This window comes from Nomascus leucogenys, chromosome 22a, assembly GCF_006542625.1.
Source record: "Nomascus leucogenys isolate Asia chromosome 22a, Asia_NLE_v1, whole genome shotgun sequence".
Lineage (NCBI taxonomy): Eukaryota > Metazoa > Chordata > Mammalia > Primates > Hylobatidae > Nomascus > Nomascus leucogenys.
In genome coordinates, this window is record NC_044402.1 from 103,702,832 (window position 1) to 103,720,792 (window position 17,961).

Below are 17,961 nucleotides of genomic sequence, written 5' to 3' on the forward strand. Positions count from 1 at the left end.
GGCATGAGCCACCACGCCCAGCCTATTATCAGTCTTTATTGCCTAGAAATAATGAGGAGAAATGGGAATTCTTCCTCAGAGATAACTGACCCAAAAGAAGTTTCTGAAAGACTTTCACGTGAGGGAAGTTAGTTTCCTCAGACAGGGGAGATGGGCCCACTCCCATTGGCAAGGAAGGTTCAGCGGGACTTGGGGTTTCAGCTTTGTCTTTCTCTGACCAAATGTACTGATCTAAGAGTCCTATTCCTTCTCAAACGGTGCCCTAATTTAGAATAAAAGACTTGGCAAGATTCTGCTTTTAGCTGGCATTATAACTCTACAACCTGCACAATTAGATTTTAGGGCCTGTAACTCAGCCATATCTGCCGTGCAGCTGCACAAAATGTTCTTTTTTTTTTTTTTTTTTTTTTTTTGAGATGGAGTCTCGCTCTGTCGCCCAGGCTACAGTGCAGTGGTGCGATCTTGGCTCACTGCAACCTCTGCCTCCTTGATTCAAGCAATTCTGCCTGCCTCAGCCTCCCAAGTAGCTGGGATTACAGGCATCTGCCACCATGCCCGGCTAATTTTTGTATTTTTAGTAGAGATGGGGTTTCACCGTGTTGGCCAGGCTGGTCTCTAACTCCTGACCTCAGGTGATCCGCCCACCTCAGCCTCTCAAAATGTTGGGATTACAGGCGTGAGCCACCATGCCTGGCCACAAAATATTCTTTCGAGAAGAATGGAAGCCTTCTGGTCCTTCATTTATACCATCTTATGGTGGAATGTCAACACCTAAAACTTGTTTTTTTTTCTTTTCCTAAGCTCTATAATGCAGTCAGAAACAGCCATCTAGCCCACCATCTTTTTTTTTTTCTTCTTCTTCTTCTTTTAGACAGTCTCACTCTGTCGCCCAGGTTGGATTACAGTGGTGCCATCTCAGTTCACTGCAACCTCTGCCTCCTGGGTTCAGGTGATTCTCCTGCCTTAGCTTCCTAAGAACCTGGGATTACAGGCATGTGCCACCATGTCCAGCTAATTTTTGTATTTTTAGTAGAGACAGGGTTTCTGCCATGTTGGTCAGGCTGGTCTTGAACTCCTGGCCTCAAGTGATTGGCCTGCCCTGGCTTCCCAAAGTGCTGGGATTACAGGCATGAGCCACTGCGTCCGGCCTATTCCACAATCTTTTGCAATACCCATTGTTGCTATCAACAATCACTTGACCATGTAAAATTTCTTCCCTACTGACATTCCATCCCATGTCACCACTGGCAATAATTCGAATAACCTTCTTGTCACTGCATGCTACACATTATCACTATCAAGAATGAATCTCATCATGAGGTTGTCAAATATGTGTTTAAACTGGTCCTAGAATTTCCAACTTGAGGAACTGTTTGAACTGTTTCTGGGAGCCACTCCTTGTGCCAACTAGAGTCAGGTCTGATGGTAAACAGTATGTCACTCCAATGGTTCAAAAGACTTTAAGGAAGAAACTATATACAAAAGTGTGGGGAGGATTAAGGGAACCAATAAAGGATGCTGAAGTATCCAGAGACTAGCAACAGGGGAAACCATTGTCACTCCTAGGTCTGAAGGGGCAAGGAGAGAAAATATTACTGTTGCTCAGAGAGGGTTGGAGGATCATAGGAGGAAGCTCTACCTCAAGAGCTATATATATATAGTGGGATGTAGCTCCTGCCAGCAAATATGGCTCAGAGCTGAGAGGGAGCAAAACAGGAGGCTTCTAAAGCTGCTCTCTTCTCAGCCTCAGCCTACTGATGGCTCTTGGTGGAATTAGAAGCGAGCTCATAAGAAGCCCAGGTGGCATAGTCTGAAGGAATGAACATCAATGGTGACAGTTGCATGGTAGACACACCTGACAGTGATAACGTAAGCATACCCTGAGAATGACCCTATATTATAAGAAGATTGTGTGTTCACAATTCCAACCCAAGGAATCTAGTAGTAGCCAACCAGAGATTCATTTGGAGGTTGTCGTCAGCTGGGATTGTGCCCCTGCACTCCAAACCTGGATCACAAAGTGAGACTCCGTCTCAAAAAAGAAAATTAAGGCTGGGTGCGGTGGCTCACACCTGTAATCCCAGCACTTTGGGAGGCCAAGGCAGGTGGATCACGAGGTCAGGAGTTCGAGACCAGCCTGGCCAATATGGTGAAACCCCCTCTCTACTAAAAATACAAAAATTAGCTGGGTGTGGTGTCGCGTGCCTGTGGTCCAAGCTACTCAGGAGGCTGAGGCAGGAAAATCACTTGAACCTGGGAGGTGGAGATTGCAGTAGGCCGAGATTGTGCCACTGCACTCCACCCTGGATGACAGATGGAGATTCCATCTCAAAAAAAAAAAAAAAAAGGAAAAGAAAATTAAAATAAATAAATTTGTAGGAGTTTTTAAAGCCACGGAGTTTAAAACTTTTGTGTGTTTTAGACTTTTTTTAGAGACTAGGTCTCACTATGTCACCCAGGACAGAGGGCAGTAGCACAACCATAGCTCACTATAACCTTGAACTCCTGGGCTCAAGTGAACTTCTGAGCCTCCCAGAGTCCTGGGATTATAGGCATGAGCCATTGTGTGCGGCCCAAAAACTATTTTTTTTTTTTTTAGAGACGGAATCTCTCTCTTTCGCCCAGGCTGGAGTGCAGTGGCATGATCTCAGCTCACTGCAAGCTCTACCTCCCAGGTTCATGCCATTCTCCTGCCTCAGCCTCCTGAATTGCTGGGACTACAGGCGCCACCACCACGCCCAGCTAATTTTTTTTTTTTTTTTGTATGTTTAGTAGAGACGGGGTTTCGCCGTGTTAGCCAGGATGGTCTCGATCTCCTGACCTCATGATCTGCCCGCCTCGGCCTCCCAAAGTGCTGAGATTACAGGCATGAGCCACCACACCCGGCCCCAAAAACTATTTTTTAATTCAACATGAGTACATGTTGAAGAGAAGTTTGACAGGTGATGAAGAAAATTACTTTCAAGGATAAAAATAATTTCATTAGAATAAAATTCTGTCGGATAAGTGCAATAAAAATAAGTTCAGAAAAAGGAATCATGGAAAATTTCCAGTTGTTCACAAAAAGTTTATGGGTTTTTTGTTTTGTTTTGTTTTTGGTTTTGTTCTTGTCCAGGCTGGAGTGCAGTGGCACCACTTTGGCTCACTGCAACTTCTGCCTCCCGGGTTCAAGCGATTCTCCTGCCTCAGCCTCCTGAGAAGCTGGGATTACAGGCGCCTGCCACCACACCCGGCTAATTTTTGTAATTTTAGTAGAGGCGGGGTTTCCCTATGTTGACCAGGCTGATCTTGAAGTCCTGACCTCAAGTGATCTGACCGCCTTGGCCTCCCAAAGTGCTGGGATTACAGGTGGAGCCACCGCACCTGGCCAAGTTTGTGTGTTTTAAAAAAAAATCTTATAGTTATCACATCACTATTATATTTACATTCCTTTTCATACACTTAAAAGAGAGCTGTAACAATTTCAAAACGTGAATATTTATAATATGCCAGAAATTTAATCCTTTAAAGTCAAGATAAAAATTTTAGATGTCAATACAGAAAAATGTGTGAAAAGATATATATGTGTGTGTGTGTATGTGTGTATATATATATTATACATATTGTTTATATATGCTTTTAGGGAATATCTGGGCAAAACATTTTAGGAACACAGGAAGAGGAGGTAGATGTCTAGTTTTAGAGACTCACGCTATAAAATATGGTGCCCTGACCAATTTCTGGAATTTTTGTCTCTGTTTTACAGCCCTCAAAGTTGAGAAAGTCTCAGGATGTAGGTCAATTTAGGACTAAAAGAGAATTCTAGATATCCTGAAGGATTGGTACCTAAGATTACGGTTATATGGCTACCTTATGCAGTTAAAACTCTTAGGTTTGGCCGGGCGCGGTGGTTCACGCTTGTAATCCCAGCACTTTGGGAGGCCCAGGTGGGCGAATCACGAGGTCAGGAGTTAAAGACTAGCCTGGCCAACATGGTGAAACCCATCTCTACTAAAAATACAAAAATTAGCTGGGCATGGTGGCGCGTGCCTGTAATCCCAGCTACTCGGGAGGCTGAGGCAGGAGAACTGCTTGAACCTGGGAGGCGGAGGTTGCAGTGAGCCGAGATCCCGCCACTGCACTCTAGGCTGGGCTACACAGGGGGACTCCGTCTCAAAAACAAACAAATAAAACAAACAAGAACAAAAAAAACCTCTTACATTTACTGTTTTGAAAACCTATTGGGAACATCAGTTTGACAAGAAATATCTTTAAAATTCTAAACAAGAGACTTAAAAATGAACTTTGAACATACGACAGTTTAAAGCATATTTACATGCAGAGAAAGACTTAAAAATACAATTTCTGCCAAGTGAAATATTAAACAGCATGTTTCATTATATTTGCTATAGATGCCAAAAGAGTTGGCATTTTCAATGAGATATGTTTCCTGCTTATGTAACAGTCATTTATCATAGAAGCTGTAAAATGCAATCTGGAATTTCTCTTGCCAAATTGCTGCCTGTTCTTCACATTTTATATTATTAAAGCTATAAAATCTATAAATTCTTTTAGCACACTTTCACAAAAAGCAGCACTAGTAAGTAGCAGGCCTTGCTTTGTATTTCAGTAGCCACGTCAAAACTTCTGAGCCATGCGAAATAGAAAGAGGGGTCCTAGGGTATTTTATGCCCAGGGCAACAAACGCCAAATGCTGACGTAGGGTAGCACTTACTCGGTTTTGCCAGGAGCTGTGCTAAGTGATTTTCATAAAATATGTAATTTAACCTACAGGCAACTCCATGTGGTATTATTTTCACTGTTTTACATAGAAGGAAATGGAAGCTTAGAAAACTCAAGCAATTTACCGAAAGTCAGTTAACAGAGCAAGGAAACCTAACAGTGTGCAGCCTCCGCTCACCAGAAAGTGTCAAAGAACCACATTTACTAGTACTTCAGACAGAAATTCTGCGAAACAAGGCGTATCTACTCTTGTTTTACTCCCAGAGACTTCCCTGTCCCACTTAGATCAGTGATGGTTTTCCCTCAAATTTAAGTGTGTAACAGTGTCCCCAGGAGGGTTCTGTTAAAATAGACTGTTGTACGCGCCCCCTACCCCTGCCCACCCCGAGTGTTTGATTCAGTAGGTCTAGTTTGGGATAGAGAATCTTTTTATTTTGTTTTCCTTTTGTTTTGTTTTTGAGACAGGGTCTCGCCCTGTCGCCCAGGCTGAAGTGCAGTCGTGCGATCTCGGCTCACTGTAGCCTCCGCCTCCCAGGCTAAAGCGATCCTCCAGCCTCAGCCTCCGGAGCAGCTGGGGCCACAGGCGCGCGCCACCACTGCCGGCTAATTTTTTTTTTTTTTTTTTTTTTTTTTTTTTGTAGAGACGGCGGTCTCACTATGTTGCCCACGCTGGTCTCAAACTCCTGGGCTCAAGTGATCCTCCCGCTTCAGCCTCCCAAGGTGCTGGGATTACAGGTGGAGCCACCGCGCCCGGCATCGATAATCTGAATCTCTAACGAGCTCCAGGGCGACGTTGATGCAGCTGGTACGGCGACCACTCTTCGAAAATCATTGGTTTAGAGGTTTTAATTCTGAATCCATTGGGAAAAGTGTTGGGCGGACAGAGCACTGCTAACTCCTAACTTTTCTCGGAAACCTGGGCGCTGCTTTCGCCAGCAACTCGGTCCCAAGTGGCGGGCATATTCTGTCTGAAATCGTGTGCACCGCAATCCCCGCCGTGGGGTGGAGGCTGGCGCTAGGCGGCCTCAGCCTCGGCCTGCTGCGCCCAGGAACCCACGCCCCGGCTCCTCGGCGATCCATTGCTCTTTCCGCTGGCGCCGGCCGGAGGCCTCGGTCACGCCCCCAGCGGCCCGTTGGTTCGCGGGTCCCGCGGGGTGCCCCCGCCCACACGCTACGCCTTAAATTGGGCCAGGCTGAGGCGCTGCTGCTCGAGCGGCCGATCCGAGACGTGGCTCCCTGGGCGGAAGAACCATGTTGGACTTCGCGATCTTCGCCGTTACCTTCTTGCTGGCGTTGGTGGGAGCGGTGCTCTACCTCTACCCGGTGAGCGCCGTCTTGGCTCTCTGGGGCCCCGGGCGCCGCCCCAGTCTCTCTGTCGCCGGCATCCAGGCCAACCTGCCCGCTGCGGGCCGCAGGGGGCGGGCCTGAGGGGAGGGTTCGGGTTCTCTCCAGGGCTTCAGCGCGGGGACCGCACCCGGACTCACGTGACGCCCCTCCGGGCAAGCGCTGAGAGCTACGTCGGCTGCGCCGCTACCCCTCAGGCGCCGGGCCAGGCGGGCGTAGAGCTGCTGAGGAAAAGCCCGCCCCCCCGCGAGCCGTCCTCACCTTGCCAGGCACCCTGGCGTCACTCACCAAGGCGGCTCTCAAGTACTTTGGGCAGCTTTTTGGCCATAACTCCGCCGAACCCAAATTTCATTTCCCAGTGTGTCAGAGAGGAGACTCCTGGGCGCGCCACCCCTTTCTCCTTTCTTGAGGATTCTCCCAGCACTTGTGTATTCCTCCTTTCCATCTGTCCATCGATCTATCCTGACTGGAATCCAAAGTGCTCGAGGTCCAGGTCTTGCTCCTCTTAGGGGCTCCGGGGCAAATGCTTCTTTGGGGAGAGCGCCGCGCTGCCGGTTCGGGTGCGAGGTTGCCTCGGCCGCTGCCGCCTCTCCGAGCCTCCGGTCCTCCTCTCTCCACTTGCCTCCGTCAGCCAGAGAGGGAGGGTCTGAAAACAAAAGCATTGATGGCTGAGGACCGTCTTTAAAACCTGTTCTGCACGCTTTGGGAGGCTGAGGCGGGCGGATCACGAGGTCAGGATATCGAGACCATCCTGGCCAACATGGTGACACACCGTCTCTACTAAAAATGCAAACATTAGCTGGCTGTGGTGACGGGCGCCTGTAATCCCAGCTACTCAGGAGGCTGAGGCGGGAGAATCGCTTGAACCCGGGAGGCGGAGCTTGCAGTGAGCCAAGATCGCACCACTGCACTGCAGCCTGGCGACAGAGCGAGACTCTATCTCAAAACAAACAAACAAACAAAAAAACACCTGTTCTACAAAGCAAGGTGGTGGTTTTACAGTGAAAGTTGAAAAGTAGCTGAACTGCTGGAATTGACCATACACCTTCTTAAATGTTCTTTTCCGAGCAGGTAAATGGATTAGACTGGAATCTTGCAACTACACAATCAGGGACTTCCTGAAATCTTGTTTTCTGAGAAACTAAACAATTTTAGTGGTTCTTGAATTTTTGGTGATTTTAAAATGATACTCTTCTTTGATCAGCTCATAGAAGCACACTGTTTATTCTTGGCACTAGATATGTGCCAGATACGGTTCCATGTGCTGGGAATCCAGCCGTGAAACCGGACAGAGAATTCCTGACTCTTGGAATTTATTTCCTAGAGAAGGGGAACAGACAATACAAACAAATAACATAGGATTGTGGGTAGAAATAAAGTTGGGGATAGGTAGATTGTTGTTTTAAAGTAGGATGGCCAAGAGCTACAGAGACATTTGAGCAGAAACTCGAAGAAGGTGAAGCTGCAAGTCATTCAGGTGAAGGTGCAAGCCATTCTGAGAAAGAGCATTCCGGGTCGAGGGAGCAGCAAATGCAAACCCTCAGAGGGAGACACGCCTGGTGTGTTTCTGGAAAGCAAGGGGACCAGTGTGGTTAGAGTGTAGTAAATGAAGAAGATACCAGAGGAGAGAAAGTTAAAAAGATGGGAGTGAAGGACAGATTTTAAATGACTTGTAAGGCTTTTTTTATGGACTTTTGCTGTGTGCCGCTGGAGGATTTCAGCAGATGAATGCCATTTGAAATTGAATAGAATTAAAATTTAATTTTGTTAGATAAATTTTAAAAGAATCATTCTGGTTGCTAAGTCATGAATAGACATGGGTCTCCAGGTAAGGATGGAAGCAAGCCAAGTAATTAGGAGGATATTATCATTTCAGCTTGGATCATGGTAGTAGTGGCAGAGATAATGAGAACTAGTCAATTGTGAAGATAGTGCCAATGGGATTTCCCAGTGGATTGGATGTGAAATGTGAAAGAGAGGCATCAAGGAAAACACCAGTTATTTTTAGCCTGGTATCTGGAAGGATAGATTAATTCCAGGGAAGATCAGGGGTTTTGTTGGTGGTGGTGGTTCTTTAGTTTTGTTTTAGTGGGAGGTAGTGGGGATTTATAGAGATGAGGAGTTGGTTTTGGGTAGGCTAGGTTTGAGATGCCTGTTAGACATTCAAGTGGAGATGTTGAGAAGTAACTGAATATATGTCTTGAGTTTATGGGAAAAGTCCAGGCTGAAGATACATATTTGGGAGCTATCAAAGTAAAGATGGTATTTAAAGCGAGGAGAACTGGTTGCGATCTCCCGGACAATTTAGATACAGGAGAGAAGAGGTCCCAGGGACCATTCCCTGGATTCTCCAATGTTAATGGTTGAGGAGAGAAAGAAGAGCCAGCAAAGGAGACTGAGAAGGAGCAGCCACATAAATAGAAGGAAGCCAGATGTTTTAAGCAGAAGAGGATAATCAGCTAAGTCAAATGCTGCAGATATTTTAAGTAAAGTTAAGGCCTAACAATTTAATAACATTGGTAATCATTTTTTTGTTTGTTTTGTTTCGTTTAAGAGACAGAGTCTCACTGTTGCCCAGGCTACAGTGCAGTGGTACCATCATAGCTCATTGTAACCTCAAACTCCTGGCCCCAGGCGATCCTCCCACCTTAGCCTCTCAAGTTGCTGGGACTACATGCGCATGCCACCACAGCTGGCTAATTTTTAAATTTTTTATTTTTTATTTTTTGATACAAAGTCTCGCTCTGTCACCCAGGCTGGAGTGCAGTGGCATGATCTCTGCTCACTGCAGCCTCTGCCTCCCAGGTTCAAGCAATTCTCCTGCCTCAGCCTCCCAAGTAGCTGGGACTGCAGGCACACATCACCACACCCAGCTAATTTTTTTATTTTTAGTAGAGACAAGATCTCACCATGTTGGCCAGGCTGGTCTCGAACTCCTGACATCAAGTGATCTGCCCACCTTGGCCTCCCAAAGCACTGGGATTACAGGCATGAGCCACCGCGCCCAACCTAATTTTTAAATTTTTTATAGAAATGGGGTCCTGCTTTGTTGCCCAGGCTGGTTTCAAACTTCTGGGCTGAAGGCATCCTCCTGCCTCAGCCTTCCAAAGATCTGGGATTACAGGCATGAGCCACTGCAACATTTGTAATCTTAAGAAGAGCGGTTTCAGTGTAACTGGGGTGATAAACCTAAATGGTGTGGATTCAGAGATAATCAAGTATAGATAGCTCTTTAGAGTTTTGCAGTAAAGGGGGCTGGTAACTACAGAGGGAAGTGAGGTGAAGAGACTCTTAAGGTAGGAGAAATTACATTATGCTGATGAGGGCTGTCAAGTCATAAAGGAGAAACTGATGATTTAAGAAGCTTATGGCCAGCACGGTGACTCAAGCCTATAATCCCAGCACTTCGGGAGGCTGAGGTGGGAGGATTGCTTGAACTCAGGAGTTTGAGACTAGACTGAGCATTATAGTGAGACCCTGTCTCTAAAATAAATAAATAAATAAGGCATGGTGGTGAGCGTCTGTGGTCCCTGGTCCCAGCTACTTGGGAGGCTGAAGCAGGAGGATTGCTTGAGCCTGGGAGATCGAGGCTGCAGTGAGCCAAGACGGCACCATTGCACTCCAGACTGGGTGACAGAGTGAGACCATGTCTCAAAAAAAAAAAAAAGCTTAGGTTCCATGGTCTGTTACTATAACCACTCCTTTGCATATACCTTCAGTTCCTTTGCCCTGTATCCATTTGTCATAATCATCTAGCATACCCTAATTGTGATTAAATCAAATGTTCTGTCAATTCCACCCCTGAACCCACACAGCTGGAAAACAAACAAACAAAAAAAACACAGGCAGAAAAGAACACAGCCATAGTGACCAGTCTCATTTTAATTCATAAACCTTAAGTGGGGTGTCTGGAAATCACCTGGTGCATTCACTCTCCAAATCTTCTATATAACTTTTCATTCCTTCCCTATCTTCACATCTTCTGTCTTCACCAATAACTGATAATCTCTTTTTTGTTTTTTTGAGACGGAGTCTTACTCTGTCACCCAGGCTGGGGCTGGAGTGCAATGGTGTGGTCTCGGCTCACTGCAACCTCCACCTTTTGGGTTCAAGCGATTCTCCCACCTCATCCTCCTGAGTAGCTGGGAGTACAGGCGCGTGCCACCACACTTGGCTAATTTTTGTATTTTTAGTAGAGACGGGGTTTCGCTATGTTGGCCAGGCTGGTCTTGAACTCCTGACCTCGTGATCTGCTCTCACCTCTTTTTCTTTTTTTTTTAGATGGAGTCTCGCATTATCTCCCAGGCTGGAGTGCACTGTTGTGATCTCGGCTCACTGTAACCTCCGCCTCCCGGGCTCAAATCCCGCCTCAGCCTCCTGAGTAGCTGGGATTACAGCGCCCACTACCACGCCCTGTTAATTTTTGTATTTTTAATAGAGACGGGGTTTCAACATGTGTGCCAGGCTGATTTTGAACTCCTGAGCTCAAGTGATCCGCCCACCTCGGCCTCCCAAAGTACTGGGATTACAGGCATGAGCCACTGCGCCTGGCCTCTTTTTTTTTTTTTTTTTTTTTTTTGATACAGGGTCTCACTCTGTCACCCAGGCTGCATTGCAATGGTGTGACCTTGGCTTACTGCAGCCTCGACCTACCAGGCTCAAGTGATCCTCCTGCCTCAGCCTCCTGAGTAGCTAGGACTACAGCGCTGGCCACTGCACCCGACGAATTTTTTGTACTTTTTAAAGAGACGGGGTTTCCCCATGTTGCACAAGCTGGTCTCAAACTCCTGGACTCAAATGATCGTCCTGCCTTGGCCTCCCAAAGTACTGGGATTATCGATGCAAGCCACCACACCTGGCCTATTTCATTGAAAAAATAAAACCAATCTGGAGATAATTTCCACACCACCCTGCCTATCTGCCTAAATTTGTGCCCTTACATTCCACGTTCCCTCCTATTACTATGAATTGGCTATGCTCCCAATTAAATGCCCCCCACCCCATCTCTTCACTCCTGTACTAGATCTCCTACCTTCTCACCCACTCAAGAAAATGGCTCCAGCACAGCAGTTTTTCTGTTTCCTTTTTTTTTTTTTTTTTTTTTGAGACAGAGTCTCACTCTGTCACCCAGGCTGAAGTGCAATGGTGCAATCACAGCTCACTGCAACCTCCACCTTCCAGGTTCAAGTGATTCTCATGCCTCAGCCTCCTGAGTAGCTGGGACTACAGGAGTGTGCCACCATGCCCAGCTAATTTTTGTATTTTTAGTACAGATGGAGTCGCCATGTTTGTCAGGCTGGTCTTGAATTCCTGACCTCAAGTGATCATCCACCTCAGCCTCTGAAAGTGCTGGGATTACAGGCAAGAGCCACTGCACCCGGCCCAGCACAGCAGTTTTCTTCTGTTTCTTGCATCATCATAATGAAAGTATTAGAATGGACCTTGATTTTTTTTTTTTTTTTAAGCCAAACCAGCTGGGACCATATATAAACGCAGAACAAAGAAAACAAAGAAAAATGTACTGGATATGTGTTAGTTGATGTAGAGTGTATATTAAATTTTTCAAACACCTTAGTTTAATTGACACAGAGGAAGAATAATATCCAGAATGAAATAATTTTTTTTTTTTTTTGAGACAGAGTCTTGCTGTGTCGCCCAGACTGGAGTACAGTGGCGCAATCTCGGCTCACTGCAAGCTCCACCTCCCAGGTTCACGCCATTCTCCTGTCTCAGCCTCCCGAGTAGCTGGGACTATAGGCGCCTGCCACCACGCCTGGCTAATTTTTTGTATTTTTAATAGAGACGGGGTTTCACCGTGTTAGCCAGGATGGTCTCGATCTCCTGACCTCGTGATCCGCCTGCCTCGGCCTCCCAAAGTGCTGGGATTAACAGGTGTAAGCCACTGCGCCCGGCCTTTTTTTTTTTTTTTTTTTTTGAGATGGAGTCTTGCTCTGTCGCCCAGGCTATAGTGCAGTAGCACGATCTCAGCTCACTGCAACCTCTGCCTCCCGGGTTCAAACAATTATCCTGCCTCAGCCTCCTGAGTAGCTGGGACTATAGGTGTGTGCCACCACACCCAGCTATTAAGCCTAGTACCCATTGGCCAGGTGTGGTGGCTCACGCTTGTAATCCCAGCACTTTGGGAGGCCGAGGTGGGCAGATCACGAGGTCAGGAGATCAAGACCACGGTGAAACCCCGTCTCTACTAAAAATACAAAAAAGTTAGCCGGGCGTGGTGGCGGGTGCCTGTAGTCCCAGCTACTCGGAGAGGCGGAGCTTGCAGTGAGCCGAGATTGCACCACTGCACTCCAGCCTGGGCGACAGAGCGAGACTCCGTCTCAAAAAAAAAAAAAAAAGCCTAGTACCCATTAGTTGTTTTTCCTGATCCTCTCACCCTCCGAGAGGCCCCAGCATGTATTGTTCCCCTCTATGTGTCCATGTGTTCTCATCATTTAGCTCCTACTTATAATGAGAACACGTAGTATTTGATTTTCTGTACCTGTATTAGTTTGCTAAAGAAAATGGCCTCCAGCTCCATCTGTGTCCCTGCAAAGGACATGGAAATCATTCTTTTCCATGCAAAGAACCCCTTTTTTTTGTATTTTAATATGGAAATAATTTTATAGATTCAACTTAATTGGAAAGCTATTATTTAAGGTCCTGCAGATGTCTTAGTGAAACACATCTGACTTACGGGATATATGATAATTCATTATTATAAACTTTTTTTTTTTTAAGGCTTCCAGACAAGCTGCAGGAATTCCAGGGATTACTCCAACTGAAGAAAAGTGAGTAATTATTTTCTTGGAATTAAGTAGAGTTAATTATTCATTATTGATATCAAGACTAAACCATATTTTTAGCCAATCATGGTAGCTCTTGCCAGCTACTGAGGAGGGTGAGGTGGAAGATCGCTTGAGGCCAGGAGTTTAATGCTACAGTGAGCTATGATTGTGCCACTGCACTCCAGCCTAGACCACAGAGCCAGACCCTGTTTCTAAAAAAAATAAATAAATAAAAAGAAAACTAAGGTTATTTTGTGGTAGGACCAGGCAGACAGATGGAATAGAGTAGGTAGTTCAGAAGACAAATCAAAATGATAAACCATATTTTTAGATCACTCATCTTATTTCAATTCCTTTGATTGCCCTAAATTTACCTTGGCATGTAACCTAAACTTTGTTAACAGAAAGGAGGGTTGTGTAAATCAAAACATTTCATTGCTTTCACTTCCCCTTGCCAGAGAAAGCTGAAAAGAGGATTAAGATAGAAGGAAAGAAAGAAAAGATTGCCATGGCTGATCTGATGATTTTCACCAGCCGATGATGTCCATTGCCATCTCAGAATTAGGTGCTGGGAAAGTGGGATAGCTTTCCAGTATCTAAGTCGGATGTTCCTATGGAGCTTTCGTATTTGGTTTGAAGTGTTAAGAATTCTTAAAATATCAGATAAATCCATATCTAAATATAACTATAGAAATATAGCAAGAAGGCAAATAGAATTGAGTTTTGTATTTTGCAGTAATTTGAATTTCATGAACCTTTGTTCTCATTTATTGACACAGTTAATTCAGAGTCAACTGTTGTTTTTCTGATTTTTCCAAGTTAAATTGATTATTTTGTCAAATGTTGTTCTTTTGCCAGAGATGGTAATCTTCCAGATATTGTGAATAGTGGAAGTTTGCATGAGTTCCTGGTTAATTTGCATGAGAGATACGGGCCTGTGGCCTCCTTCTGGTTTGGCAGGCGCCTCGTGGTTAGTTTGGGCACTGTTGATGTACTGAAGCAGCATATCAATCCCAATAAGACATGTAAGTTTAATTGTCTTTCTAATTACCTGATCCTTACCTTATAAGAATGAATGTTTAGGCTGGGCACGGTGGCTCACGCCTGTAATCCCAACACTTTGGGAGGCTGAGGCAGGTGGATCACTTGAGGCCAGGAATTCGAGACCAGCCTGGCCTACATGGTGAAACCCCTTCTTTACTAAAAATACAAACACTAGTCGGGTGCGGTGGCACACGCCTATAATCCCAGCTACTTGGGAGGCTGAGGCATGAGAATCTCTTGAACCCCGGGGACGGAGGCTGCAGTGAGCCAAGATTGCACCACTGTACTCCAGCCTGGGCGACAGAGCGAGACTCTGTCTCACAAAAATAAAAAAAGAATGACTGTTTATAAATAAAAACTATATCGATCTAGATATCGTTCTTGGATAGGAATAGCCAACATTTATTGAATGCTTTGTACTATGTGCTAGGCACTGTGCTGAAGTCTTATTACCTAATGTAAGATAGTATTTTAAATAATTGTGTTTTTCCTTAATTTATAAGCATATATGATAAAATCTCAGTGTAAATTCCAACAGGATTTTTTTGGGACCCTGAAAAAATAGTTCCAAGGTATATCTGGAAGAGTAAATGTACATGAGCAGCCAGGAAACAATCCTAAAAAGAGTATTAATGGGCTGGGCATCGTGGCTCACACCTGTAATCGCAGCACTTTGGGAGGCCGAGGCAGGTGGATCATGAGGTCAGGAGATCGAGACCATCCTAGCCAACATGGTGAAACCCTGTCTTTACTAAAAATACAAAAATTAGCCGAGCGTGGTGACGTGTGCCTGTAGTCCCAGCTACTCGGGAGGCTGAGGCAAGAGAATTGCTTGAACCTGGGAGGCGGAGGTTGCAGTGAGCCGAGATGCGCCACTGTACTCCAGCCTGGGCAACAGAGTGAGACTCTGTCTCCAAAAAAAAAAAAAAGAATATTAATGAGGGAAATACTTGTGCCATCAGTTAGTATAGAGTATTATAAAGCTAGATTAATTTAAAGAATCTTGTACTGGCCAGGCGTAGTGGCTCACACTTATAATCCCAACACTTTAGGAGGCCAAGGTGGGAGGATCACTTGAGCCCAGGAGTTCAAGACCAGTCTGGGCAACATAGTGAGACCCCATTGCTGCAAAAAATACAAAAATTAGCCAGATGTGATATGTGTGCCTGTAGACCTAGCTACTTGGGAGGCTGAGGTGGGAGGATTGCTTGAGTTCAGGAGGTTGAGGCTTCAGTAAGCCAAGGTTGCGCCACTCTACTCCAGCCAGGCAGCCAGGGGACAGGGCAAGAACCTGTCTCTTAAAAAAAAAGAATCTCCTGGCCGGGCGTGATGGCTCCTGCCTGGTGTCCCAGCACTTTGGGAGGCCAAGGCAGGCAGATCACCCGAGGTCAGGATTTCGAGACCAGCATGGTGAAACCCTGTCTCTACTAAAAATACAAAAATTAGCCAGGCCTGGTGATGTGCGCCTATAATCCCAGCTACTTGGGAGACTGAGGCAAGATAATCTCTTGAACCCGGGAGGCAGAGGTTGCAGTGAGCTGAGATCACACCACTGCACTCCAGCCTGGGTGACAGAAAGAGACTCCATCTCAAAAAAAAAAAGACTCTCATACTGTGGTCAAGCTAGGCAAACATGTAAAAGAGTAGAGAGTTCAGAAGACAAACCAAATATATATGATAAAGATAGCATTTTATGACAAAAGGGAAAAGTAATAAATGTTTTGGGGAATATTGTTTAGCTAGTTGTAAAAAATAAATCTCAATCCCTGCCTTATTCTATTCCCCCCGCCCCACTCGGCCAGCTTTTGCCTAGGCTAGAGTGCAGCGGTGCTATCACAGCTCACTGTATAACCTCTGCAATTCCTGGGCTCAAGCAATCCTCCCACCTCAGCCTCCTGAGTAGGTGGGACTATAGGCATGCACCACCATGCCTGGCTAATTTATTTACTCTTTAGTGGAGATGAGGTCTCGCTACATTGCCCAGGCTGGCCTCCAACTCCTAGACTCAAACGATTCTCCCACCTCTGCCCTCCAAAATGCTGGGATTATAGATGTGAGCCACTTCACCTGGCCTCTGCCTTATTTCTTATATCAAGATAAATTCTAGATGATTAAAATATCAGGTCATAAAGGTAATACAAGAAAACATGGTTAAATATTAAATTTTTTCTTTTTGGTTAGAGAGAATGTAGATAAACCTCTTCTTACAATGGTACAAGATCTAGGAGCTGTAAAACACAAGTTAGATAAATCTGTCTACATAAAAATGAAAAATTTTAGTACAATAACAAACACTTTGAATGGATGTGGTAGCACATAGCTGTAGACCCAGCTACTCAGGAAGCTGAGGTGCGAAGATCGCTTGAACTCAAGAGTTGAAGACCAGTCTGGGAGACACGTTGAGACTGTCTCTAACTTAAAAACAAAGTCAAAATCACCTTGAGAAAGGAAGAAAGAGAGATGGTAAAATGTTGGCCACACATTGCTACACCTGATGGGTAGTAATTGATTGCCATATTTTTGTTAAATAAAAAGGCACCATGACAAAGTTTAAAAGAGAAATGGAAAAGTAATTTACCACCAATATGTTAAATATATATAGTCCTTAAAAACTAGTAAGAAAAAATAGGCCAGGCATGGTGGCTCACACCTGTAATCCCAGCACTTTGGGAGGCTGAGGTGGGCGGATCACCTGAGGTCAGGAGTTCGAGACCAGCCTGGCCAACATGGTGAATCCCTGTCTCTACTAAAAATACAAAAATTAGCTGAGCATGTTTGCAGATACCTGTAATCCCAGCTACTCGAGAGGCTGAGGCAGGAAAATCGCCTGAACCTATGAGGTGGAGGTTGCAGTAAGCCGAAATTGTGCCATTGCACTCCAACCTGGATGACAGATCGAGACTCCATCTCAAAAAAGAAAAAAGAGCCTTCCTTTCCTTTCCTTCCCTTTCCCTTTCCCTTTCCCTTTCCCTTTCCCTTTCCCTTCCTTTCCTTTCCCTCTGTGGCCCACGCTGCAATCTACTCAGCTCGCTGCTGCCCGCGCCACGGACTGCCTGGGACTGCCGCCGCGCGCCACCGCTGCCTGCTTTTTCTCCTTTGGCTGCAGGTGCGCGTTCGCCATGTTGGCCACGCTGGTCGCCAGCTCCTGACGCCGAGTACTCTGCCCGCCTCAGCCTCCCCAGGTACTGGGACTGCAGACGGAGTCTCGCTCACCCGGTGCTCGGTGTTGCCCGGGCTGGAGTGCGGTGGCGTGGTCTGGGCTCGCGGCAGCCTCCGCCTCCCAGCCGCCTGCCTTGGCCTACCAGGGTGCTGGGATTGCAGCCCCTGCCCGGCCGCCGCCCCGTCTGGGAGGTGGGGAGCGTCTCTGCCCGGCCGCCCCTCTGCCCGGCCTCCCCATCTGGGAAGTGAGGAGCGCCTCTGCCCGGCCACCCATCGTCTGGGAGGTGAGGAGCGCCTCTGCCCGGCCTCCCATCGTCTGGGAAGTGAGGAGCGCTTCTGCCCGGCCACCCATCGTCTGGGAAGTGAAGAGCGCCTCTGCCCGGCCGTCCCGTCCGGGAAGAAGTGAGGAGCGCCTCTGCCCTGCCGCCCCGTCCGGGAAGAAGGGAGGAGCGCCTCTGCCCGGCCGCCCCGTCCGGGAAGAAGTGAGGAGCCCCTCTGCCCGGCCGCCACGTCTGGGAAGTGAGGAGGGCCTCTGCCCGGCCACCCATCGTCTGGGAAGTGAGGAGCGCCGCTGCCCGGCCGCCCCGTCTGGGAAGTGAGGAGTGCCTCTGCCCAGGCACCCATCGTCTGGGAAGTGAGGAGCGCCTCTGCCCGGCCACCCCGTCTGGGAAGTGAGGAGCGCCTCTACCCGACCACCCACCGTCTGGGAAGTGAGGAGCGCTTCTGCCCGGCCACCCATCGTCTGGGAGGTGAGGAGCGCCTCTGCCCGGCCGCCCCGTCTGGGAGGCAGTGAGGAGCGCCTCTGCCCGGGCGCCCCGTCCGGGAAGAAGTGTGGAGCGCCTCTGCCCGGCCGCCCCGTCCGGGAAGAAGTGAGGAGCGCCTCTGCCCGGCCGCCCCGTTCGGGAAG

General features: G+C 47.0%; 1 protein-coding gene across 2 annotated transcripts in view; it reads left to right on the forward strand.

Moving 5' to 3' along the window:
- The first annotated feature begins 5,343 nt into the window (after positions 1 to 5,343).
- The window catches only part of LOC100604025 (cytochrome P450 20A1), a 59,179-nt gene continuing 46,561 nt past the window's right edge, over positions 5,344 to 17,961 (forward strand). For both annotated transcript variants that reach the window (XR_004027823.1, XM_003253966.4), the window contains exons 1-3: positions 5,344 to 6,045; positions 12,805 to 12,854; positions 13,710 to 13,876. Coding sequence is in view for 1 of the 2 variants with exons in the window: in XM_003253966.4 (XP_003254014.2) it covers positions 5,974 to 6,045; positions 12,805 to 12,854; positions 13,710 to 13,876 (289 nt within the window). In the remaining variant the exon portion in view is untranslated. The remainder of the gene's footprint in view (positions 6,046 to 12,804; positions 12,855 to 13,709; positions 13,877 to 17,961) is intronic.